A 27579-nucleotide genomic window follows, 5' to 3' on the forward strand; every position below is an offset into this window, starting at 1 on the left:
GTTCTTATGCATAAACATTTTCCTGGGATTCAGATGGGATTATGGGATATGATATGGTTCTATGATTATTATGGGGTGATCAGCCTGTTTATAATAAAATCTTACTTTAGGGGCCTTTTAATGATCCTTAAAAGGAAATCACTACAGACTTCAAACTAGCAAAATATCTCCTCTCAGAGGCAAATTGTTTTTTTCTTTTTTTATAAATGTCAGTATGGGTTCTTTTAATTATTAAACACCTAAATTAAATGTAAACTTTCTAGATGAAGATGATATTTTTGTACTTATTTGAACTATAGCTCATTTTTAGGATTAATTCTAAGGTAGACTCAAAACTAATTGCTTTTCATTCTCATCAAATGGAAATATCCCTGAGAGAAGCTATAAAGCCAAAAACTGACCACTGTGCAGGATAGCAAGATAATTTGTAAACTCAATAAAAGTTATAGGTGCATATTTATAATATGAATATGTATAAAAATATAATTAAGTCAAATACTACTATAAAATATTTCACATTCTAGAACATTTCAGAGCATTCTAGGTTTGAATGTGTGAGCAAAATTTCAAGAGTTACAGTCTGTCCAGCAAAAGATTTCCTTCTGGGGGAAAAAAAAAGAGCTTTAAATCAGTAAATCTCACCCACTTTGCAATCCTGTCCACTAGTATAGTAAAGCACAGTCCCACAAAAAGTGGTGTCTCCTCACCAAAAAGAAGTAAAGGAAGAAGTAGGCAAAGGGAGCACATATAAATACCAAGAAGGGGAGCACCTAGTTGCTTCTCATAGTCTCCTATTGGGGTATTCACCTTTCACCTTTCTCTTGGGAATCACAGGTTGAAATAGATTTAAACCTAATGGGCAGCTCTGCAATTGCCTTCTCCAATTGCAAATCTAAAATGACTTTTAGTTTTTAAGTTTGTAAATACTTTATTAACACAAACATTTTTATATCAAGAAGATAGAATGTGCACATTTTCTAATTTGCTTGCTGAGCATCTTTGCTTTGCCTACAGACTGTAGTTGCGTTAACCGTTGCTATAAAACGGGAACTGTATGGTGTGGGTGAACCATGGATATAAAGATGTGACTATTCCAACTTCATTATTACAGCACCGTCTAGCAGAAAGCCAGGAGACCCCCTTGTCATATCAGATATCAAGAAAGGAAGTGTGGCACACAGGTAAGGAAAATGAATTTTCTGGTTTATTCCAAGGCATTTCTGTTTCTTTAAGTAACTCTACCCCCAATATGGGCCTCGAACTCAGGACCTGAAGATCAGGAGTTGCATGTTCTACCAACCGAGCCAGCCAGATGCGAGGCATTCCTTAATTAAAGTAGAAATGACCCTTTCCATACCTAAGGTAGACCTTGCTGATAGATCATGGTATCCTCAGTCTTTCCCAGACAGCAACTATTAGTCAATCATATTCAACATTCCTCATGCAATGACTGGGTAGCTAGCTCTCCCACCTCATGTCACCTTATTTCTGTACCCACTGCAGACAACAGTCACCTGAAAATATTTCTTAGGGTCCTTCCTGAGTCCATCACCGGCTCTCCTTCCCTGATCATCTTCTGTCCTTCATTTTCCAGCTAAAAATCTGGAAGTGGCTCCAGTTATGCCCTACATGGAGACAATAGCTTGTGGAAGAGCTTTGCTAAATGCCAGAATGTCCTCCCTAGCCAAGCCAGATCCTTCCTTGAGCCTTGAACAGTGTTAGTCTCCTATTTGGTCCATGTAATGTCAAAATCAGAGAGTCTCAAACTTTTGATTTCACACATCAAAAATATTTATTTTAAAGATTTATTCATTTATTTGAGAGAGAGAGAGAGAACATGAGCGGGAGGGGCAGAGGGAGAAAGAGAGAATCTCCAGCAGGCTCCATGCCAAGCACAGAGCCAGACTTGGGGCTGGATCTCACAACCCTGAGATCATGACCTGAGCCTAAACCAAGAGTCAGACCTTTAACTGGTTGTACCCCCCAGGCACCCCTAGATCAAAAATATTTTTAAATGTTTGGGACTTTCTATTGTCCAAATAAGGACTTTAAAAAAAAAATCCCATCTATTATCACAGTCATTTCATTAAAGTAGTATTTTAATGCTCAAAAAGTAGGAAGGACATCGTATGAGTTTAGATATACAAGTATAGGGCCAGATGCCGTGGCAGGGAGATATAAATAGGCTGCGACCAACAAGACTACACTGTGTCTCTCATGCAACAGTTGGAAGGGAGGCAGGCACTGTGGGGCTGGGGAAGCAACTCTGCCATCCTCACCAGTTTTCTCAAATTGTTGCAATTTTCTAGCCATAGAAGGCAAGTGGAAATGGTGCTAAGAGAGCCTGGGGTGTGCATCTTCAGGGAATGGCCCAGAAGAGGTCAGAAGAGAGGAGAATAGAAGCTGAAACCAATTACTAATCCCTGTCACAGAAGTAATATGTAAAAGATCGTTCTTACCAAAACACAACTTTCCTTACAAATATGTACGTGTATACATATATGCACCTACAAACACATACACGTTCTCATTATTTTTCTCATTTCGTGATGGACCTTAAAATTTGCCAACAGACCTGCAGATGTCCACTTTCAGTTTTAGGCTTTCAATGGCCACATTGCAGACAAGTAGCATCAGATTCACCCTTTTCCCCTACCTCAGCCACGATGGGTTTCCCCGCGCAAGTGGAAGTGGCAGGGACACCAAGATTCAGACCTTCACTAAATCCAACCCTCCCTGATTTCCCTCACTCTCTCAACCCTCTCCTAGTACCTGGATTGCCAAGGATGAAATGTAGTGCAATTGCATGCAGAAGCATGAGGACACCCAATGTCCATAAACCCTGTGCCATTACCTTCCTTCCTAGGAAACTTAGAATTCCCAAGTGAAGCTTAGATGGTTGTCCTGGACTAATTCAAGAAACTAGGATTCAAAAAAAAATGTCTTTAATATTCTTGAAATGTCATGTCATGGCAGCCATCCAAAATAAGACTAGGGGAAAAAAGGGATTTGTTAATAAAATGTATTTTAAAAATAGTTGAAGAACCTCTCTTCCTCTAGAGACTGTCATCATGCTACATTATTCTTGATGCCTCCTAAGTGACCCGGGTAGGTGCTCATTAATCATGTGTGGCCATGCATTTACTAACAGGACTGGAACCCTGGAACTGGGGGATAAATTACTTGCAATAGATAACATCCGGCTGGACAACTGTTCTATGGAAGATGCAGTTCAGATCCTCCAGCAGTGTGAAGAGCTGGTGAAGCTCAAAATCCGCAAAGACGAAGATAATTCAGGTATTGATGGCTTCCTTAGTTAAGACTGATTTCTCTAACTGCCCAGCTGTCACAAAAGATATTAGATCTTGATGTTTTACATACAACAGCTGGCTAGTGACATTGCAACAGCGTTTTACATAGTTAAAAGGGTCTTTAAGTTGGGTGTTGAGAGTGTAGCATGAATTTTAAAGGTGCTTTTTATGATATAATTAAGATTTTTTTGTTAAAAAACATGATCACAACTGTATCAAAATAACATTCAAAAACAAAAACTAAATCATCACCTAGTACTACCCTAATATAATGGACTCAGCCATTTTCTAGTTGATACTTATATTACATAATTATAGCCATAATGCATGTTATAACTCCATAAGCGTATTACCACTTTTCAAACACTTAATACCTATCATTTTTTTAATTTACTGCCTGTAATTAATTTATCATTCTTCTCTTCTTACTTAGATTGCTCCCAGTTGTTTCACTATCACAGGTAGTACAATCACAGACATATTTACGTAAGGATATCTTTACTCAACTTTTCTCCTTCTGAATTATTTCCTTAGGAAATCTTTTTTAGAAGGAGAACTGCTGAGTAAGAATAAAAAGGACCTTCTCAGGATTCCTGACAAGTCTTGTACCATGCTTTCTGCAAGGGCCATTCCATTTGTTGGGTTTCCAATAACAGACGAACACAGTGGGGCTAGTACTTCTCAAACTTTCTTATGCCTCAAAATTACCTGAAAAGCTTGTTAAAACACCGTTCCTGGCCATAACTCCCAGGGGAGGCCTGGAATTCTGCATTTCTAACAAACTCCCCGATGATACTACTGTGGTCCAAGAAACACAATCCAAGCAGCCTGGCAGTTGGCAAAGTTCTTTTATCTGATTATGATAAGAACCTAGAGCTCATTGATAAAAGCCCATAATTGAAAGGTGCAGCTAATGTGGGGAATTACAGAAATTGATAGATGTGGATAGCATAAACATTTGAGGTAAAATTTTGCCAATCTTATGGGTAAAGCCAACTTCTTTGCTATGAATATCATTCTGCTGATTGTAGCTAAAAATCTTTTTACTGTTTGTTTGCCTAAACCTTATACATAATATATAGTTTATGATACATATACACATATATATAGTTTTGTTTTTGTTTTAATACAGTGAGAATTTAAAGTAATCTGAATGTTTACTCCATTTAGATTTTTATTTGCCCAATGTTTTCAAGTTTTTTTCTCTACAAAATTAAGAGATTTTTGCCTAACGACTCTCCTTATTGAATCTTCCCAAAGCCTTTGATTTTGTTTTCATAGAACCACTATACTCACATTTCATAAGTTATGTAAGATTCATTAAATCACATAGTTACAAAAACTAGTAAAATTGATGTAAACAGGCTTGGGAATAAACAAAATTGACTTTAACTTTTTAAGCTTATAACTCAATTGTTAGCAGGCACAGAAGTGCACAGAGGTACTAGAAAGAGAGATCTATTACTCTAGGGCATTCAGTGGCATTGGTAGGTATATTTTACAAAGAGGATGGAAAATCACCATTAATCCAGTAATGGCCAAAGAGAGATTGGTTAAGAGAGCTTCTGTAGTACATAATTCAGTTTCAACCAATGATGAGTTATTGTCAGTGTTCGGGAATCTTCTAATTAAGCCATCTAGATCTAGAGTTTGTGGTCATATCAGGCCATGCGTTTTTGATTCCTGTTCAAAGTCAAAACAAGTTGGTAGTCGCATCCATCAGTACAGCTGGTAAGGCTGATTGTATTCAAATACATTTTTATAACCGACGCTTAAAAATTTCCACTCATTATTTCCCAAGCAACTGATTTTCCGTACCAACATTTGCATTCTTCTCCTTACAAGCATGCTTCAATTGCACTTTCTTTTGGGGATTTATTTCAAAAAAGGATAAAGCCTCAAGCATCAGTCCGGGTTCTGTCCTAGTGAAGAGGCAAAGCTCTGTGGAGAAACCCATTTTGCATGATTTGCCAAACTAAGCAGATCTCAGCTACCTTCCTTGCAGAGTAAAAAAGCCAAGCCAGAGATGAATATGTATAGTGCTCACAATTGGCGATTTTCCCAGTTCCGAAGGCAGGCTGTGCAGATATGTTAGGCAGAAGGAGTTGCAGAAACAATAACTGAGCACTTGGAGAACCGTTCTTACTTTCATTTGCTTCTTTCCCTCAGCTTATTTTTTCTCCTTTAGACCTTTCCCCCTGTGCCTAATACGGTGGCAGTTCTTCTGCTTATTAAGTTTTGTATTATTATATTTTTTAGGCGGTCCTATTTTTAAAATCCTAAATCCTTCCATTGAAAACCATAGACCTACCCAAAAGAAGACTGTAAATATAGGTGTGAGATACGTATTTAGCCAAAACAGATTTCTTCCACTTGGTATGTGGAAATAATATACTTATTCAGACATGTTTTTATAACAGGCCACTATTTGAAAGGTATCATCTGATCATTGATTTGGAAGAATTTAAGTGTTTCTATATCCTCTCCCAACATGAGAATATTAAGTATAATGTGAGTAACTGAATTCTCTTTTATTTAGAGCAGAGCAAGGGGTAGGGGAGGAAATTGTTCAAAATGAATTCACTCAAGGCAGACGAGGTGGTCATAAGGAGCACATGCTTGAAAGTGAGACCTGAATTTAAAGTCTGGCTCTACCACACTTGAGTTGTGCGAGTTTGGACAAGTTACTTAACTAGTCTGAGATTTGGCTCCATTTCCAGTAGTGTACACATAGTAAAACCACCTGAGGAAGCAGTCCTAACTTATTAATAGGAATGTTTACCAGCACAGTTGGTAGGGGACTATTTTTATTACTTATTAATAAGTAAAATAAATTTCCCCACCTTGGTCCTTATCCGTCACCAAGATTTAAATGAATGGGAAATAACCATTGATCCTTACAACAGTCACTGATTTTAGAAGTTTGATGCCATGTTTAATCTGAAATTAAACTGGTGATTTGAATTACTACCATCCTTTGTCTTAGTATTTTTATTTTATTTTTTTATTATTTTTTAAATATTTTACTTTTTTATTCATGAGACACAGAGAGGCGGGGGGCAGAGACACAGGCAGAGGGAGAAGCAGGCTCCCTGCGGGGAGCCCAATGTGGGACTTGATCCCAGGACCCGAGGATCACACCCTGGGCCGAAGGCAGATGCTCAACCACTGAGCCACCAAGGCTGTCCCTGTCTTAGTATTTAAAATGGCAATATGCATCTATATTCTTCACTGCTTAAAATGTTGTTCATACTAAGGTCAGACTTTCTGTCCTCCCAGAGTCTTCTAGTTCTTTCCTTAGCTATCTGTTCCTCTCAATCTTGCCTCTCTCATCAGCTGTAGAAAGTTTGTAACCGTACTGGATATTCCTTGGTTTCCTCAGCCAGCAGTACCGCAGTTGGGTTAATAGATATTGCTTCAAAATGTGAGCAAATCTTCCAGTTACACTAATGGTTCTGTAGTGCCTCGTCCCTTACCCACAGAGATGGTAGAAATATTCTCCGAAGTTGTTAAAGTCTTTGTTTCTCATTCAGTCATGCCATCTCAGCACTTATTTGGTAGCTATGAGGTGTTAGGGTCAGCCAGTTAGTTCTTAGATTAAAAAAGATGCGATCCCCACCCCCCAAGTCAGTCACCTTATATGAGATACAGAAGAAAATAAATAGGTAATAATAGGATGAATGTTCTAGGTGTAAGTGCAAAGTGTTAAGAGAGTGTGGAGGCCTCCATTTGAGCCTGGGGAGCTCAAGGAAATGCTTCTAACAACCTTGGTCTTGAAAGTGTTTGGGAGGCATTGTTAGAATTAACCAGAAGAGAATGGGCCAAAGCGGGAGGTCAGAAAGCATGGCACGTCCTTGTAGCAGATGTAGCTGAAGCAAAGATTATGTGTAAGGACTTTTGGTAGTAGATGAGGAGAAAGATATGGTTACGATCCTAAAGCATATGAAGAAATTTGAACTTTACTCCAGAAGCCATTGGGAGCCATTAGAAGACTTAAAGCAGGGGAGTGAGGCCATAGAATTGGGTCAGTGATAATTGGTTGCAACTGGTTACTGAAGAATGACGCATTCAAGAGTCCCAATCAACTCTGTTTCTAGCCCAGGCTCGGGGAGCAGCAGAATGAAATGACTAACAACGCTAGGCTAGCTTCACAACTGACAAGCTCAGAAATGGGGAAATGAAATTATCTGAGCATCAGTTTCCTCATCTATAAATATCCACTTAATGCCTACTTCACATGACTGTTTAAGGATCAAAGGAGGGAATATATTTAAGCACTCACCAATGCTGATTGGCACCTAGTAAGACCCAGTGAATCCTAACTACTACCAGCCATTATTAGGATGCTTTTAAAATTAATTTTAGCTTTATTTTGCAATATCTAAGTCTTTTATAGGGAATTATAGGGATTTGCCTCACCCCCACTCCCCAAAATTTAGTGACCATTCTGCCTTCAGGAGCTTTTGTATTTCTTATCTTTCATTACCATAGTCTAGTAGATAAGTCTAGTAGAGCCAAGTCTTCTTCCCTGGGTCCAAGGCTCCAAAACAAGGGCTCTTCCCCAACCCTTAGGTCCCCAAAGATGCAAATAACCTCCTTGAAATAAAACCTTTTCTTTTTCTTTGATTGCATCTAGATCCAATGTAAATGAAGAGGGAGAGATTGGATAGCTGAGAAACAGCCCTGAAGCAAAACACTTGAGAATTTGGAGAGTTGTAGGAAGAAGTAGATGGAGCCTTCCAAACCTGTCCCAAATAATTCCTAAGGGTCTGTGTCTGCTTTGTATTAATGCCTTTGTGCCAATCAAATGTAGACCTGCTAATGATTTTCCTCACTTCTAATATAGAGCATGTTTTTTAGAGACTATAAATTCAGTATTTTGCCTTCGTGGGCTCTAATTTGTGTAGAGAAACATTTCCAGACTAATTTGTCCCATCCAAAGCAAATTACCTTTACACATTTCCAAATAGAGTCTTTTTTTTTTTTAAAGATTTATTTATTTATTTATTTATTTATTTATTTATTTATTTATTCAGAGAGAGCGAAAGAGAGGCAGAGACACAGGCAGAGAGAGAAGTAGGCTCCATGCAGGGAGTCCGACGTGGAACTCGATCCCGGGTCTCCAGGATCACACCCCAGGCTGCAGGTGGCACTAAACCACTGCGCCACTGGGGCTGCCCTCCAAATAGAGTCTTATGCACATGTAGCTTTAGTACCAGTTAAATCTGCCCTTCAAAGATTTGAACTTTCCTATTTTTTTTTCAGTTCATCATTGCTAGGCCAGCTTAATAATTTGCCCCAGCTTTTTCCCCCCCTCAAATCTAGAACAAAGTAACAGAAAGGCCCCATTACAAGCAAGCAAGAATGATCCTAGCTGTGCTAGGAGCAGTCATAGGGGTGGTTTTAGCAAAAAGCTGACTCCAAAAAAAGAACCTACGATAGATTAAAAAAAAATTATCAAAAAAATTTTATTTTTTTCCTTTTTTCCATGCTTGATCTCAAAGTAATGGCTTTCAGACTCTATAGTCAGAATCATCCAGAAGGCTTGTTAAAACACAGGTGACTGGGCCCCTCTCCCAGAATGTGGGATTCCTATAGGTCCGAGCTGAGGCTGAGAATGTGTATTTCCAGCAAATACTTAGATAATGCTGAAGTTCCTGGTCCCAAGACTATACTTTGAGAAGCACTGCCCCAAAGCAGCCTGACTTGGAGACTTGTACATGATCACAAACATAAAGAAATTCACATTGTACTCTTAGACACTCAACAATCCTTGGAAGTCTGTTAGCGCACTGTTTTGACATGCTCAAATAAAATGACCACACAACAGCAGGAAGCTGTAAGGGTGGTGTTCTAAACGGTTTATTTTCTCAGGCCCTGTCCTCCAAGAAATGTAGCCATGCTGCATAAGATGGATTCCATCACTTTTAGAGATCAAAGTGAACTTTGATTGACCTGTCCATGTATGCATTCCAAAGGCTCTCTCCCAAATCCAAGCCTCCTATTTGGTCCGCACAGGCAGCTGCCATTATGGATTCAAGCCAGATAGCGTTCATTTTGTTAAACAGGCAGCACTCAAGAAGCCCGAAAATAACATTGTAGATAAGTAATGCTGCAATTTTGCATCTGTTCTGTGGTCCCATTAATTTTCTTAACTAGAGCTGAGCAGAAAAAACAAGTAGGCTGGCCCCTTTGCATGTCTTTCACTAATAGTGGTAAACCTTCTGTTGTGATATAAAAGCTTCTTATAATATCATTAACATCTGTTTGGGCTCACTTTGGAACTTAGTGGTGATCCTGCATTTTTCCTTCTCAGAAAGTTTTTGTTCTGGTTAAACACTCCAGTCGCTCCTTTCTAAGCTGGAACAGCCTCAAGGGGAGAGGGTCTTGGAGTGCTTCCACCTCCAAAATGGTCTGAGCGTAAATGGCAGTTATCACCCTCCTAGGCTGTAGGGCCTTACAACTGCCAGTTGGGCTAACGGCCCGAGAAGGCAGATGGAGTTGGAAGTGCAGCCTGAAGCTGACTCACACACTCTTGGCACTGTGGAGGGAGGATGCTCTAGGTTTGCTGGTTCCCACGATGGCAGCCCAGGTCTTATTATCTCTCTTGGAGTGAGCCATATTGGGTTTGCAGAAGGAAACTAGACTTCAGAGTAGCAAGGAGGGTGACTCCCAAAGCTGTCTTAGAGACCTCTTCCCTTGGAACTATGATTCAGGCTAACGACATCCATTCATCCTCTCGTTCATTTGTCCAGGCATTTACCAAAGTCTCCTTGGTGCCAGATATGGTTCTGGGGATATGAAAATAAAAACATTTCCAGGTGATCCTATTCGAATGGAGGAGACAAGTAGAGAAAGCATTCAGACATAGAGTGAAACGTATGTACAAGAGCAGGCGTTTTGATGTGGGCAGAGATTGCTTCTCAGGGAGCAAAGAATCCTAGACATTACATGACAATGGTTTGTGGCCCTTCACAGCTGAGACCTACTTGACTGGATCCAGTCCTTCATATTTAATTTCTCTTGTTAGGGAGAATTTAATTTTAATTTAATTTTTCTCCTTGGAGAGGGAAACAAGAATTAAGAGAAGTTGAGAACACTGGAAGAACACACGGAGCCGTGAGATCTCACAGAAAAGTCTCTAGCTCTAGGCTAGTAACCAGGAAAACTTCTAAAAGACAAGACGCATGATCCAGGTCTCCAAGCAAGAGCAGAAATTCTCTAGGGGAAGAAAAGTATCTGTGCATAGGGAGCAACGCATACAAGGTTAGCAATGTTAGGAAAGTGCAGTGGTTCAGTGAGGAGAGAAGGTAGGAGATTGGACTGGGCTGTGGCCCTCCGGAGACCTAGAGGCTCCAGCTCAGCTCGTGCAAAGAGGCTGTATTTTATTCTTAAAGAATTGGGAACTACTGAAAAGCTGCAAGTAAGAGAGTAACGTATTCAGATGGATGCTTCCAAAATATTCTGGGAAGAAAAGAGAAGGAATCGTATATTGGCAGCACTGGTGAAAATAGATGTGGGGGACGGGCAAAGGCTGGAGCCCAACCAGGAAAACAATTTAGGAATAAACTGTCGCTGTGAAAAACAGAGCAGAGCCAAGGTGGGGGCCTCCTCGAGAGCAAGTGGCAGTGGGAAGCTCTGGGAACCTTGCCTGGTTGGTGGGCAGATGGGTCAGAAGAATCTGGATGAGACGGTATATATGCAGCCACCACCATCATCTCTGAAAGTAAGGAAGCCAGGCTAATTAAATAATCTGTTTACTCAAAGCACCCACTAGGGTTTTCTAAGGGAATTAATATCTTTAATTTTCTTGAGGTTTGTTTGTTTAATTAATCTCTACACCCAAGGCAGGGCTTGAACTCAGGACCCCAAGATCAAGAGTTGCATGCTCCCTCCAACTGAGCCAGCCAGGCGCCCCAATGTTTTCTCTTTAAAAAATGTATTATGAAAACTTCAAATATGTTTTTAAAATAGAGAAAAATGATGTAACGAGCCAGCATAACTTACCTAGCATCGACAATTATTAACTTAGGATCAGTCTTGCGTCAGCTCTGTTCCCATCCTAATTGTCCCCCCCCCACCCACACACTGAGTTATATTGAAGAAACTCTAGACATATCATTCCATCTTGTAAATATTATGGCTGTATTCCTAAATAATGCTCTTTTAAGGGATTTCTAAGATACATACCTCCATATTATCACAAAATATGATCAGTAATTCTTAAATCATCCTATATTCACTCAATGTGCCATTTCCCTGATTTTCTTGTACCTATATAGTTAGATAAGCAGATGGGTAGATAGATAGGTGATAGATAGATAGATTTTTATCAAGTTGATTTTAATTTGGGTCCAAACAGATCTATTTATTGCTTTTGGTTGTAATGCCTCTTAAATTTTCCCTTTCTGGTTTTTGTTTCTGACAATTTGATCATTGAAGAAATCAGAGATCAGCCTGTATTTCTGTCATAATTTAAATACACCATCACTTCTTCCTGTTTCCATTGCAACGTTGTGACAGGAACATGTCCTTCCTCACTAAGATACTGCCACTTGTTTTTATTTTTATTTATTTATTTGCTATTTGCAACCCCAACACTATTTACACTCATGGAGTGCCTTAGGAATTGCCTTCTTGTTATTGTAACACCTCAGCTGCCTGAGTTAAAACATCTCCTCCTGGGGCACCTGGGTGGCTCAGGGAGTGACCCCAGGGTCCTGGGATCAAGTCCCACATCGAGCTCCCTGCAGGGAGCCTGCTTCTCCCTCTGCCTGTGTCTCTGCCTCTCTCTCTATCTCTCATGAATAAAGTCTTTTTAAAAATAAAAATAAAACCTTACTACCTAAAGCGGTCTTAATCCCATTCATTCACTCCAGTCTGGTGTTAGTTTGTCATCTTTATGACACAAGTTGCAGAATGGTCAAAAAAATAATCCAGCGCCCTCACTCAGGGTAGCCTGAAGAGTGAGCAAACTAGAACCAGTTTCTCCACCTTCTCCCAGTACGTGGGACTGTGCCTCAGATCAGCTTCTTGCAGACCAGGGTTTATTTTCATCTGGATGGAAGTTTCCATTGAAACTTCCCACAGGTTCCTGGGGTGCTGGGCAGCTGTCATTTCCCACAACTCCCATGAAGAGCTGATGGCCAAATCCAGAAAGCTTGTGGCCCATTGACAGGGCAGGGCTTCTGCTTGCCCTACAAGGGAGAACAACAAAGGGTCAGTATCTTCCTACCAGCAGAAACACCCACCCTGAATGGCCTGCAGAGTGCCCGGTGGCGACTCATATTTAACTATGCCAAGTTCCGCTAATCAAATGACTTGCCTAGAATTTTATCCAGAATATAGTTGGTGGCACAGTCTACAAAGTACATGTAATCTGTCCAATAATAACCTATTCACGTATGTTGAAGCTAGCTCTGAAGGGTGATGATGTATTGTAGGGTAGGGAAATTTAGACTCTTGACCTCTGCCTCCATACGGCACCATGTCCTTGTGCTTCTCTCGGCAGCTCCTTAGCAGACTGTCACCACCTTAGTGGCCACCACTTAAGTAGAAACCTGTAAGAAGTTTGTGAACCATCCAATGGAGCTCTTGAAGCTTGATGTGGAGGTTTCTCAGCTGTCAATATAAATTTGCATGTAAGGGCGCCTGGGTGGCTCAGTTGGTTGGGTGTCTGATTCTTGGTTTCAGGTAGCATCATGGTCTCCGGGTCATGAGATCAGGCCCTGTGTCGGGGGTGAGGAGTGCTTCCCCCACCCCTTGTCTCTCTCTCTCTCTCTCTCAAATAAATAAATAAAATTATATATATGTGTGTGTGTATATACATATATACACACACACACATATATATAGATTTGAGTATAATTTTGGATATTTTTATATTGTAGGAGGTCGAGCATAATAGTGTATAGTAGATGATCTTTAATTCTCTATGTCTGAAGCTTATTAGGAGTAGATCGTTGCGGAAGGAAAGGGGATGGGTACATTCCAGGAGTCCCGATCCATGGCAGAAATGAAGTAAATGCTGCTGGGAGGGGACCCATTGCTCCCTACATTACTCTATAGACCTTTCATTTTATGTTCATCGTAATTGTTCACTGTACAGCCACATAATTGAATTGTTAATTCAAGCTTTTCTTCTCCTCCTTATTTCAGGGCTTCGTGTCATAAACGAATAGCTGCTTGTTGCAGAAATGTGCCTGTGTAAATGTTTAACTATGATACGGTCTGACTTGTAAAAGCTGACTATTTTGCTAAAGTAGCTACTGGACCATTTCATTGTGTCCTTAGGTACAGAAATGAAACAGCTCCCTAACCATTCACAGCTCCCGGGCTCAAGGAGTAAAACAAGAAATGCTCGAGAACTTTCAGCATGTCATAAGCAAATAAAACACTTTGAAATCTGAGGCTGCATATTTGCAATCCCGACACAGTCAAAACACCCAGGCGTGCCAAAGGTTTCCCAGGACACCTTGCAGGCCCGTGCTTTAGGCAGGCCGTTCACCGACGATCTCCTTCGTGCAAATGTTAAGTAGTGAAAATTAGTTCGTGACAGTGTGGCAGCCTGGTATAGTCTCCTGAAACGTGATTCACACGGCTCTTAATCTCTAGAACAGACAAGAGGGAACAGTTCAAACCTGTCCTTTTTAATACCTGTGAATTCATCAATAGGATCGACGTTTTCCTATACAATCAGTGGAATAGTGTGTAAGGGATTTTAGATCTCCAAGCCAACTTCTCCAAGCCCCACCTAACCATGTATATGTCAAAGTTTACTTTCAACCCTGAGTGTAACCTTCTCTATATTGAAAGTTAGCTCGCTTGTAAAAGACTGGAGATAGGAATGGCCTGGCCTGGGTCTGTCACTGTGTGACTCTCTCCTCCCACACGGTCTCCTCAGCCATGTGCTCATCCCACAGGTGTATATCTATTTATGGCACACTTACAAAGTGCTGGGCAAGCACTGTGCTAGGCGTGGACACAGGCTAAAGGGCCTGTGGTGCCAGCTGGGTGGGTCACGCAGTGGTTTAGAACATAGGCCATTAGGCAGTGATCCCCTGCCCCGACACTAATGATGACCACATCCCTGTATCAGAATGTAATGTCTTACTACCGAGATTCTACACCCAAAATCATTATTTCCTGAGACATAATGCTTTGATGATGTTGGAGTTTTGAGTTTCATATTTCAAATGTGAATATATGTGTCTTATTATTTCGCTTTTTCCAAAGAACCCAATTATGACTCCTTGGCATTTATTGCAGATGAGCAAGAAAGTTCTGGAGCAATTATTTACACTGTGGAGCTTAAGCGCTACGGGGGGCCCCTTGGCATCACAATTTCGGGAACTGAAGAGCCGTTTGATCCTATAATCATTTCAAGCCTCACTAAAGGGGGATTAGCTGAAAGGTAAAATTTCAAGCAACTGCTTCAATTACCTGTGTCTGAGATGGGTTCCCTTCCTCACAGCGGCAGAGAAACATGCTCTCCTCTCCTGCTGGGTTATCTGTTAACTTTTTCACATCTGCACAAAGGATTGATTCTAGAGCTTGAGAACTCTCAGGCAGGGCTCCGACTTGACTTTGGGGGCATCTTCCAGGCGGTGAGAGATGTCACGGGCTGAGCAGTGATTTTACTCTCGAGAAATGTATACACTTGACCACAGTCGACTGGAGGTGGATTTATATTATGTCCATTGTGAGAGGAGGAGACTGAAGTCCAGGGAGGTTAAAAGGCTTGTCCAGTCCAGCTCAATTCAGCAAGCATTTACTGAGCCTGTTTTACCTGACAGGTACTGGGCTTGGCTGCTGTGTTTTCCAAAAAGGATGACACAGGCTCTGCCTTCAAAGATTCTGGGAAGCATAGTGACCCATCTTCGTAATGTCTTGTAATTTAGAATGTCTGCTTGTTCTCTTGGCAGTGACGCACACCCACCCCCCACCCCGGGTAAATTGCATTTCTTTCTGAAACACGTTATGGTAGGTATTCGAAACCTTTCCTCCAATAATCTAGCCCAGGGATGCACACACATCGCTCAGGCTGACACAGATAATGGTCTGCAAAATAGAGATGTAGCACTGCAGAATTTTGGATCTGAAAGGCACCTTGGAAATCAGCTCATCCAAGATCTTCATCTGGTGGATGAGGGCACGGGGGCAGCTCAGAAAGGGGTTACCCTGTTGGAATGCCACACTGTGATGCTAACAGAGACACCTGGGTTGTGTTTTTCTTCAGCTACTCTCTTTTCCCAGTTTCCTCTGCTAGAGAGACAGTCCTAGGTGTCTCTGTTAGGAAGACAACAAGAAAAGATTATTATGGATCTGATTCAGCGACCTGCTGGTCAGGTGTTCTGTGGCTTACAACATAAACTAGAGATCCTTTATGAAAGAATGAAGTCATCTCCACCCCTCAAAGAAAAAATTTTCTTTGAGAGTGGATGCACAGGGAGGCTCATTAAGCAGTCCCTCATGACATGTGTGACCCCATGTCACCTCTGCTACCCCAGCGGCCACTGCCCACTACCCCAGAAGCAAGCTGGGCCCACCCCTTCACTCACTGTGCTTCAGGGAGCCAGGACGGCAGGAGGCCAGCACCTAGGACTCCCATTCCACAGCCTGCACCCCAGATCGGAGGGATCGGAGTTTTTATACCGTCCCTGGATTTGAACACTTACGAATCTCCTACCTCCCCACCCAGAGCTTCCAAAGATGGACATATGGTGAACATCAGAATTCAAATTTCCAGAGTTGGGTGAGGATGGAGAGAGAAAAGGCCAATGGTTTAGTCGTTAATTAACCAGTAAATTTTCTTTTTCCACATTTCAAGCAGCGGGCTGAGCCCTTTACACACGTTTTTCCGGTTCATCCTCAGCCCCCACCCCACCCCACTCCACCACACCCAGAGATGGTTTTCCCCATCGTAGTGATGAGGAAAGTGATACCCAGAGAGGTTAAAGCTAAGGTAACCAAGTCACACAACTGGAAAACGGAAAATAGAGCACGGATTGATTCTCGAATTCAGCCTCTTTGATCCTTAGAAGTACCAACGTGGGGACCCTGCCACAGCAGGCTCGATGGAGGTCCCTATCTCTGGGAGCCACGCTCCTGCTGAGCTGGGATAATTATTACATCCCACCTTTTAAATCTGCAAAAAGCAGGAACACTCCATACCGACCGTGGCTGCATTTTTGCACGACGTTACTTCCTCGGGATTTTTAAAAGGGTCACCAAACGACTCGGCCTTCTTAGAATTTAAAAAGCGCACACAAGTCCATTTTACACACTAATTAAAACGATTTTTCTAATTTCATTTGAAACCAGAAGTCCTTCACAGCAGATGCGGTTATCTGGTAACATTGCCCAGGAGAAGGCTGGCGGTGGCTTCCAGAGACCCTTGCCAAGCCTTTATTATTACGAATACGTAAAGTCTGTCAGGGAACTTCCATCCAGTGGAGCACAGGGATTATTTCTACCTCTCCTGTTACTATTTGGTGTTTCAGGACGGGCGCGATCCACATCGGAGACCGGATCCTGGCCATAAACAGCAGCAGCTTGAAGGGAAAGCCTCTGAGTGAAGCCATCCACTTGTTACAGATGGCAGGAGAGACGGTCACCTTGAAAATTAAGAAACAGACAGATGGTGAGTGGGTCAAGAACCACGGGTAAGGCTTTGTGGGGCGTTCCTATCCCTGGGTGTGCATTTCTAGGGAAGGACTCCCCAGGGGGCTATGTGAATATCTTTTTTTTTTTAAATGTGCTCTCAGACTCAGACTCCTCCTGTATCTTTAAAGCCCAATCAGCATCAAGCCCCAAGAAGTTCCCCGTTTCTAGCCACCTGAGTGACCTGGGAGACGTGGAGGAGGACCCCTCTCCAGCGCAGAAGCCGGGCAAGCTCACGGACACCTACCCCTCCACTGTGCACAGCGTGGACAGCGCGGTAGACTCGTGGGACAGCTCCGGGGTAGAGAGCAGCTATGGGAACCAAGGTATGTCCTGGCCTCTGTCCCTCAAAGATCCACCCTCTGCTCTTTAGGCCACAAACGAACAAACAAAAACCTTCATTTATTTTACTCACGTCTGCTTGGGGGCAACCAGATGGAACATCCTGACTCCGGGGGCCTCGCATTTTCTCCTCTTTAATTCTGATAAGTCATGAGCGTTTAGCAAACAGGAGCACAGGCCCCATCAGGTCTCCTAATGTCTAAGTGTTCAGTTCACAGCGTGCATGAGGCAAACCGTCCAATAAAGCGGCTTGCTGAAAAAAATTAAAAATTTTAAAAATTTAAAAAATAAAATAAAGCAGCTCACTGAAGACAGGCCCCATTCTGGCTTTTTGGAATTAAGCGGGCTTCCCACAAAGACGGATTGGGGGGTTGCTAGAGCTGTGCCTTAAGACATGTGCCGGTGACGTGTGACCTCATTATTCCTGCCTCCTCCTGACTTTTTTTTTTTTAAGATTTATTTATTTATTTATTCGTGATAGACAGAGAGAGAGAGAGAAAGGCAGAGACACAGGAGGAGGGAGAAGCAGGCTCCATGCCAGGAGCCCGACGTGGGACTCGATCCCGGGACTCCAGGATCGCGCCCTGGGCCAAAGGCAGGCGCTAAACTGCTGCACCACCCAGGGATCCCCTCCTCCTAACTTTTAAGAGAAACTCAGACAGGCTTCCTGAATATTCAGGAAAGATTTGTGACCATGTATATAAAAAGTATATAGTATATATATATATAAAGTATAAAAAGTGTATAGCAGACTGTCCTTCACAGGCGTCAGCCTCGTGTGAAGAAGTCTGACCTACATGAAAAGTCAAACCTCACTAACAGAACGTAAACACACAAAACGTGTTAGACTGAGTACAGGCTATAAACTAAAAGCTTCCTGAAAACATCTGTTGCCTTCCGATGATGCACAGCATCAAAAGAGAAGTGTGTCCCAAGTCTTGGTATTTCTCCTGTGTGGGACTGAGATGCGATTGCCCCCATCTGGTCTCTGGTGACACCATCCCTCAGGAAAAGGATGTCCCAGATTGCCCCCCGCGGTACCTAGAGACTATTGGAGTTCCAGGTCAGGCCATAGCTGCTTAACTACCTGCGAGTGGAGAGACGGGGCAGGAGTGTTGACTGGGGCATCCTGGCCATCCTCATGTGTGCTGAAGCTGTGGGGATGGGGGGGCACCAGCTACATAGAGGAATGGGTTTGGGAGCGAGATACAGCAGATCCACCCTCAAGACGATGGCATAAAGCCTCACAAATGCTCATCGTCTCATAGACCCCACAATTCCACTTCTAGGACTTCATCCTCAGGAAATAATTAAATCAGAGACAGAGGTACCAAGGTACAAAGATGTCATTTTAGGCACTGTTTACCATATCTAAATAGCAGTGAAATAAAAATATCAGGTGACAAGGAATTAAAATAAATTTGGGGCATCTATACCCAAAAAAACCCAAAACCAAAAAACTTTACCTTCTCTCTCTCTCTCTCTCTTTTTTTTTTTTTTCCCTGTACAAATTCCAGCCTCCCAGCCCCTCTTCTCCTCTGATTTAAGTCACTCAGACAGAAATAAAATACGCAAACCAAGAGCTTGGAGATCACGTGCTTGAGTGCAGGGGTCGCTTTGTAGCTAAGTTAACTACGTTTTAGGAGGGTCTGTAACCAGCTTGCTCTCTACCTGGTTTTGCTAGTTTTCTTCCCTCAGCTTGCCTCTGCCTATGTCACTCTTTGCCAAGTCCCAGGCAGAGGGGACGACAGGGGAAAGGAATGATATTTCAAAGCCATCAAGTAGTTACTTGTTAGCGATGAGACTGGAGTTTGGTGGAGGAAATATTTTGAAGACCCAGATTAGAACTGGAGCTTTTGTTTACCTGGCAATTTGCTTTTCCAAGTCCTGATACCGTGTGACAAGTCAACTGTGCCACCCAGTAACTCGTATGCTAACTTCTCATCGATCAAATTCTTGATTGCTGGTTGCCTGTGACCTGATGAGCCACCAGAGGCCTCTGATAAAGGACAGAAGTCAAATTCTATCAGAGTGGACCCCGAGGTTTGTCCATTAATGTCCTTGCTTATTTATTATTAGTGTGAAGACTTTCTTGTTACACACATTTTTTGGTAAGGATGCTGCTGGTTTGAATGAGTTCTGCCCATAAGGTAATGTGTAAGGACTTAGCTACTCTGAGGGCCGCCTGACTGGTGCAGTGGGTGGAAGAAGCTACGCTTGATCTTGGGTGGGGGTCATGAGTTTGAGCCCCACGTTGGGTATAGAGAACACTTAAAATGAATGAATAAATTCTAAAACTTAAAAAAATAATAATTAAAAAAAAAAAGAACTTGGCTACCCTGTCCTTTTACACTGTAAGATGAGGCCCGTGATTAGCATACTAAACAGACGGCCTTTCCCACATTAATGAAAAATGACAAACTATTTGTTAGTCGTGAAGCTTTTGAAACTCAGAATTCCTAGACAGAGAACAGTGGTCCTAAGAATATGACATCTGGGGGATCCCCGGGTGGCTCAGGGGTTTAGCACCACCTTCAGCCCAGGGTGTGATCCTGGAGTCCCGGGATCGAGTCCCGCATTGGGCTCCCTGCGTGGAACCTGCTTCTCCCTCTGCTTGTGTCACTACCTCTCTGTCTCTCTGTGTCTCTAATGAATAAATAAATACAATCTTTAAAAATAAAAATAAAAAAAAGAATATGACATCTGGCATCAGTAAGTTAGAAATGCTCATGGGGCCCGAGAGAGAGGAGAGGGCAACTGGGGGAGAATTGAATTCCCCCCAGACGGTGAGAACATGGGGACGGCCCTCCGACTTGTAAAACAGCGATTCCCAAGCACTCATCTGGGTTCTCCTAGGGAGTGGAAGAGCCGGTTGGTCACAGGATCTCAGGGTTGAGAGGGACCTTAGAAGGCGGCTCACCTGCCAGCCCACACAGCCCGGACACCGCGGGGTCATGCTCAGGGCCACCCAGTCACTGGGTGCGGGGACTGAGCTCCGACGGCCCTGGGGTCCTGTCTCGTATCCAGTGGAACCCTGTGGGCTCCTGCCTGTGGGTCTCCGTCCTGCCCTCAAGGTCACTCATGCTAGGCTAAGGCCCCTTGCGCTCGGGGGCCCTGTGGATCCTGCCTCTGTGAGGCCTCTCCTCCTCCTCCTCTGAGCGCAGCTGCCAGAAGCCTTACCTTTGAGTATCTCTATGGTCCCCAGGGCCTCTCTCCTGAGTGTGCTCCAAGCCAATTCTGGGCCAGTGTAGCACTCAGAAAGCAAGGGTCTGCAACAGCGCAGAGCAATTCTAGCCTGTCACCTTCATCCCTGAAAATTTTGGAACCCAGGCACCTGAGGGGCTCAGGTCATGACCCCAGAGTCCTGGGATCGAGCCCTGCATCAGGCTCCCTGCTCAGTGCGGAGCCTGCTTCTGCCTCTCCCCCTGCTTGCGCTCTCTCTCTCTCTCTCTCTCTCTCTCTCTCTCTCTCAAATAAATAAAAATCTACAAAAAGAAAGTTTTAGATCTTAGGAAAACAGGCTGTCTACCTTGACATAGGATTTCGGTGGTCAAATCCCGTCTGTCACTCACTTTGTGCTTATTGTTTACTAAGGTCCCAAAGTTTGGCTTTTTTTTTCTCCTTCTTTGTGCCGTTAGATTAAACCAAGTCTTTGCACGTTGTGCTTGTGACGTTGACTTTTTAAAAATAAGGCACAGAGGGCGCCTGCCTTGGGCTCAGGCCGTGATCCTGGGGTCCTGGGATCGAGTCCCCCATCGCCTCCCTGCAGGGAGCCTGCTTCTCCCTCTGCCTGTGTCTCTGCCTCTCTCTCTCTCTCTCTCTCTGTCTCATGAATAAATAAATAAAATCTTTGTAAATAAATAAATAAATAAAAGCAAGGCACAGACCCACACTTCTTTCCCCCCCTGTTAAACGCTATGTGGTGAGATGTAGATGGTCTCTTCATTCTGTCCCTCCAGCTGCTCGGCAGCCTCTCGACCACACCCCAGGAAGACCTTGCACATTCTTCCTGTCCCCTGCGGCCCCCAAGAGCTGTCCCATTCCCAGTAAGATGTTGCACCTCCATGATGCACATCTTCCTCCTCAGGCCCAGTGCCTCTGCACTACGGTCCTTATTGTTCTCTACTGCTTCTCCAAAATGTCAAATTTGCCCAATTCACTCATTCAACAGATACGTCATGGCTGGCACAACACAAAGCCAGGATACAATGGATATACAATGATGGACAAAAGAGCAGTGGTCCCTGTTCTCATGGAAGACGTAACCCAGCTGAAGGGCCAATGAACAAATTCCTACAGTACAGAGTATTACTTAGTACAGAGTACTGCAGAGAGGAACAGGATGGAGTGATCAGAGCTGGGGGGGAAGGGGTGTGTTTAAGGAAGTCTCACAGCGGGCTGGCTCTTCATTCTACTGTGAGACTCTAGGATGCACTCCTTTTCTAGTCTGCCTCTGGGTCAGCTTCTTCCACTTCCCATTCTCCTGACCCTTATACTCCTGCCCTCCCACCTCATCAACATCTGCTGCTTGGGCCCCCTTGTGTCTTATTTATTCTTCTTTCTAACCCCAAAAGCCCTTTCCTTGGATTTAGCAGAAGTCAATCATACAAGAGGAGACTGACAAACTGCTAGTACCTGGACTCTCTCATTCCCATGGATGGTGTGGCTCTTTTGGTGTCTGTCATTATTGACCCTCAACTCAAGTAGCTATGTTTTCTGTCATATCCCACCATAATCTTGAGATATTTCTCTCTTTTGAGTTCACTTTTTTTCAGCTTTGTTGAGGTATAAATGACAAAATTGTATATATCTAAAGTGTACAAGGTGATGATTTTGCGATGCACACACATTGTGAAATGATTACCACCATCAAGTTGATTAACACACCCGTCCACTTACATAGTTACTGTTCGTATGGGTGGGTGGTGAGAATGCTCAAGATCTACTTTCTTAGCACGTTTCAAGTATGTAATATGACATATTCTTAACTACAGTCATCATGCTGTACTTTAGATTCCCAGAACTCATTCATCTTATAAAAGAAACTTTATGCCCATAGACCAACATCTCTCCATTTCTCCTACCCCCTGGCCCCTGGCAAGCACCTTCTACTTTCTGTTTCTAGGAGTTGAGTTTGACATTTTTTTGATTTGGGTTTTACATATAAGTGAGCTAATATAGTATTTGTCTTTCACTTCGTATAATATTCTCCAGGATCATCCATGTCATTGCAAATAGGATTTCCTTCATTTTTATGGCTGAATAATTTTCTGTTGTGTATATATACTACATTTCTTTCTTCATTCATCTGTCAATGGACTCTTAGGTTGTTTCCCTATCTTGACTATTGCGAATAATACCACAGTTATATCTCTTCAAGATACCTGCTATATTTCCTTTGGATATATACCCAGAAGTAGGATTGCTGGATCCATTTTGAGGTCATTTCTATATCATTCGTATTTTCTCAGGAAAAAAGAAATGTGTTTCATACAGGTGTTCAAATATATTCGTACATCAGTTAAGGAATTTGCTTCTTTTTGTTTTCTTGGCTTCTATAATTATATCCCCAATATCCCATATTTGGCATATTTGTGTTTTTATTCTTTTTTCCCATACTGGTAATGGTTTATTTTTATTTAGCATTTTTCCAAAGAACTGACCCTTGCATGTACTTATCAGTTCTGTTCTTGTTTTTTAAAATAGATTTTTCCTTTTAATTTGATTAACTTTATTCTTAGATTTTCTGTCTATGACTAGAATTGGATGCATAATTCACCTATTTCCATGCTTCCTTGTAGTTTTCATAACGATAATGATGACTGAGAAGAGACCAACATTATGGAAGCGTTGAATCACTATTTGTATACCTGAAACTAATATTACAACTAGAATGTATTTATTTTTATTTTTTTTAATTTTCTTATTTATTTATTTATGATAGTCACACACAGAGAGAGAGACGCAGAGACACAGGCAGAGGGAGAAGCAGGCTCCATGCACCGGGAGCCCGACGTGGGATTCGATCCCAGGTCTCCAGGATTGCGCCCTGGGCCAAAGGCAGGCGCCAAACCGCTGCACCACCCAGGGATCCCATTACACTAGATGGGTGTAAATCTACACTAATTTAAATAAAAACTTAAAAAGAAAAGACACCAACATGTACAGTCAAAGAGCACAATTTCCCTTTAATATAATCAGGGAACACAACGTAGTCCATAAAGAGAGTAGCACAGAGCAGGACACTGAGCAGTATTCTCCCCATTGGTGGTTGGCGGGGGGGGGGGGGGGGCTTTTAATTTTCTCTTTAATATCTCTTCTGATCTCTACAAGCTCATGTTTCGTCTCCTTCTATCATGTTACCTTGCCCAGTTTTCTGTGAGTTCCTATATCTCTACTTTGATCTCTTGCTTTATAGAGATGATGGTTTCAGTGTGTATTTTTAAAAATTTGTGATGATCTGTTTGGTCATATTTATCACTTGCTCCATAGCAATCTTTTACTCATCAGTATCCTTCATCTGCTATTGCTTTGTTTTTCTGTTCCTTCTGTTCTTTTTTTTTTTTTTTAAATATTAACTTGGTATACATCTCATACCAGTTCCTTTTAATTATTGCTCTTTGAATGGGATGACTTCTTCCTAAATTGGAAGTTTGAAAGAGGGTCTGAGATAGCAGAGCCCAGGTTGTGCTCCAGACTAGCAAAAATTACCCACCCCTTGCCCCAAGTTCACAGTAACTTATAATGAGTACATTCTTCCTCAAGCCCATAGAGATTGGCTACCATGGGCCACCAACAATACAGAGTTCCTCTCTGCTGGCCTGCCTCACTGAGACATTGCTTGGTGATATCATCTGTAAGTGTCATCTTTCAGCCCACCTCCCTGGCTTTACCCTGGTGCACTGGTTTGGGGGAACTTCCTGCCACCAGCCTGTGCAATCCATTCTAGTGTTCCAAACAAAGCATTGTTGTTTTGCTTTATGCCACGGCCCCTACTTTGGAAGACTGGGCCCTCTCTGAAATCACTGGCCATAGGTGTCTCCTCTTGGCTTCTTATCACCGCCTCCCACCCTGTTTGTCTTATGGAATTTGTATGTAAAATTACCAAATACACACACACACACACACACTTATGGTTTGAGATTCTAGTTTCACTGAAGATGAAGTTTATGTTATTTGTCATCCCTTTTTGTTTTGAGGTGATTTCTAGGACAGGGAGAGAACTATTTTGCTCTGCCATTTTAAGCCACATCCTCGTCTAAACACTTTGAGTATTTCTTGGCTAGAACAATTACAAATAGTTACACAAATGTATGATTTGATTTTCCCATTCTTAACAAAGCTAGATTTTTAGGAAACAAATTTGGCAGGGAGTTATCTGGCTCCCTTTCCTACACTAAAATTGCCTTCCAAAAGTAATGACAGGAGCTACAGCCCCCAAATTGTAGAGTTGAGTCTGAATTCCAAAACCACTCTATGATTTCAAATTTTATGAATATGAAACAACATTGTTTAGTTTGTTTTAAAAATTAATACTGAGTGTGAATAAAGAACTACAAATGTAAGATATTAATCTGCACAATATTGTGGTACTAAAAACCAAATAATACAATGTTGGATTATCAGAATTTTACAAGTATCTGAAGTATGGTTACCCTCGAAATAGAAATCATTATAACAAGATTTCATACACTAGTAGACGTGACAACATTTGTGAAGAACTATTTTCCACAAGGCTAATGAACAAAACCAAACATTACTCTCAGTGAAAGGAATCTAGACTGAATTTTATACCTTGTATCAGTTTGCTTCAGCTGCTATAACAAAATGCCACAGATTGGGTGGCCTGAACAATAGAAATTCATTTTCTACTGCTCCGAAGGCCAGGAATCCAAGATCAGGGTATAAGGTGTGGTTTCTCCTAAGGTCTCTTTCCTTGGTTTGCAAATGATTGCCTTCTCCCTGTGTCCTCACATGGCCTTTCTTCTGTGTGTGTCCATCCTGGGTATCTCCTGTGTGTGTGTGTGTGTGTGTGTGTGTGTGTGTCCAAATTTTCTCTTCTTGTAAGGACACCAATCAGATTAAACCCCACCTTACGACTTCATTTAACCCTAATTTCCTCCTTAAAGGCTCTATCTATAAATACAGTCACATTGATGGCCAGGGCATCAACATAGGAATGTAAGAGCAGATACAATTTAGTCTATAACACACCTCACATTATGATACAAAAGATAAGACCAGATATTGAAACCTAGATGTGAAAGGAGGGAAGGAGGGAGGAAAAAAAAAGAAAGAAGGGTTTCCAATTCTAAATAAAAGAGAATAATTACTTAGAAAATACATTTTTTTATTATATCTATCAGTGTGTTTCTTTTGTCAATTTTGAGTTTAAAATCTAGTTTCCAGTATCATCCCTGCATTTCAATTCTTTGTGCCCACACCATCACTTAGTAAAAACAAAGTCTATTTCTATTTCTGGCAGTTGATTTTTCTTACACGTGGGCTGCCTCCCTGATGCCATTCCTCCCATGGCTTTTAAGTTTGACTCCCTGTGTAAAGGGATATTCCTCAGTGCTGTTAATGTCTCAACTGTGGCAAGCAGCTTGTCTTCACTTAATTTCCGTCAGACATTCCCTATTTTAAATTATGCAGTCATCCTCCTCCTACATCAGTTAGGAGTTCACTTACATATGAAAGAAAATACAAATGATGGTGTTTAAACACGCTAGTTATTTTTCTCCCACTGCAGTAAAGAGCCAGATGAGGCAGTTGGCCCCACAGTGTCATCAGGACCCAGCATCTTCCCCCTCCAGCTTCGCATCTCTCCTGCTATCCCTTCACTGCCACTGCCTGTTATAGAGGCCGCTTTTAGGCACCCAGGCTTGAGTGATGGATTGCAGAGAGGGCTGCAGGGCCCCCCTGGCTGGATACAGACAGGCCCATCAGGAGACCCTCCTCAGACATCCAGAAGCCCTAACTGACCAATGGGCTACTTACAACCAGGCACAGTTACCAGAAAAAGGAAGATTCCTTATGTTCTCATACCTCCTCACCTTCCCCTTGAAATACAGCCCCTACCCACTGGCTCCTGGCAGACAGCCTCTGCCTCCAGGTCCTACCAGCAGCTCCCTTGGAGTTTATTCAGTCAACTTCAATCTCCTTTGTTCTGCCTTGGGTGAATCCTTCCACTGTCCATGCCACCGGCTTCCACCCAGTCGTCAACCCACATTTGGGGGCTCTCCCACCTGATCGGGAGAGAGACCACATTTAGACACCACACGTCTGTTATAAAACCTTCATCAGGCCTGAAATATTTACTTCCTCACCATCTCCTTATTTTGAGTATATTACCATCAATGATCTTTAAAAAAATAAATAAATAAATCTAATCTCGCCACTCCCTTAAAAACCAACAAACAAAAAACCCTCTTGATGGTTCTCTGTTGTTTTAGGATTGCACCTGAGGTGCTGAGTTTAAACCAGAGTTCTTTGTAATCTCGTTCCCAACTGCTTTATCAGTCTCATCTCCCGACAGTTCCTTACAGTACCTTTTACTCTATACATCCTGAATTTCTCACTATTCGCCCAAGCAAGCTTTGCTCTTTGCTACTGTACAGCTATAGGTATTTTGGTATGTTCATCAGTCCCTCCTTTATCCATTCTTAATCAGTGGAGGAGTAGAAATGGAGTTGAGCTATGGATTAAAATATCAACTACTTTTGTTTTTTGGACAGGAGGGTTTTGTTTTGTTTTGTTTTTCTAGAAAAGTCAAGTGGGACATGGCAGCCAGAATCAAGATTTTTTTTCCCTACTCCTAACCCAAGCCTCGATGTTGTGACTTAAATGAGGGAGAAGTCAGATCTGCAAAGCTAAGTGCAACTCAGCATGTCAGTTGGATTCGATTTAGCTGAATAGAACTGAATACCCTAGTATCACAGAGACTTAAATCATTAAAAAGGTAGGCATTTCGGAGCTGGCACAGAACTATAGTGTCATCAAGGACCCATGCTCTTAAATATTTCTTCTTTATTATGCTTCACAGTTGGCTTCCATCTTTGGGCTTACCACATGATCCAGGATGGATACCAGGGCTCCAGCTCTTTCATCTACATTCCGGGCACCAGGAAAGAGTGTTGGAAAGAGCCTTTCCAGAAGTTCCAGTGACATGTCACTGGCCAGACCTTTTTACATAGTTAGCATTTAATATCAAGGGAGGCTAGGAAGTACAGTCTTATTCTGAGCCCTAATATGCCCACCCCCA

The 27579-nt window shown here is 42.3% G+C and overlaps 1 protein-coding gene across 5 annotated transcripts in view; it reads left to right on the forward strand.

Moving 5' to 3' along the window:
• GRIP1 (glutamate receptor interacting protein 1) overlaps positions 1-27579 on the forward strand; it is a 655025-nt gene that overhangs the window by 599079 nt on the left and 28367 nt on the right. For all 5 annotated transcript variants that reach the window (XM_041754753.1, XM_041754748.1, XM_041754749.1 and 2 more), the window contains 5 exons: positions 1112-1181; positions 3152-3297; positions 14580-14724; positions 16814-16953; positions 17105-17299. In XM_041754753.1, the coding sequence (XP_041610687.1) occupies positions 1112-1181; positions 3152-3297; positions 14580-14724; positions 16814-16953; positions 17105-17299 (696 nt within the window). The remainder of the gene's footprint in view (positions 1-1111; positions 1182-3151; positions 3298-14579; positions 14725-16813; positions 16954-17104; positions 17300-27579) is intronic.

The sequence above is a fragment of the Vulpes lagopus genome, chromosome 5 (assembly GCF_018345385.1).
Source record: "Vulpes lagopus strain Blue_001 chromosome 5, ASM1834538v1, whole genome shotgun sequence".
NCBI classification, from domain to species: domain Eukaryota; kingdom Metazoa; phylum Chordata; class Mammalia; order Carnivora; family Canidae; genus Vulpes; species Vulpes lagopus.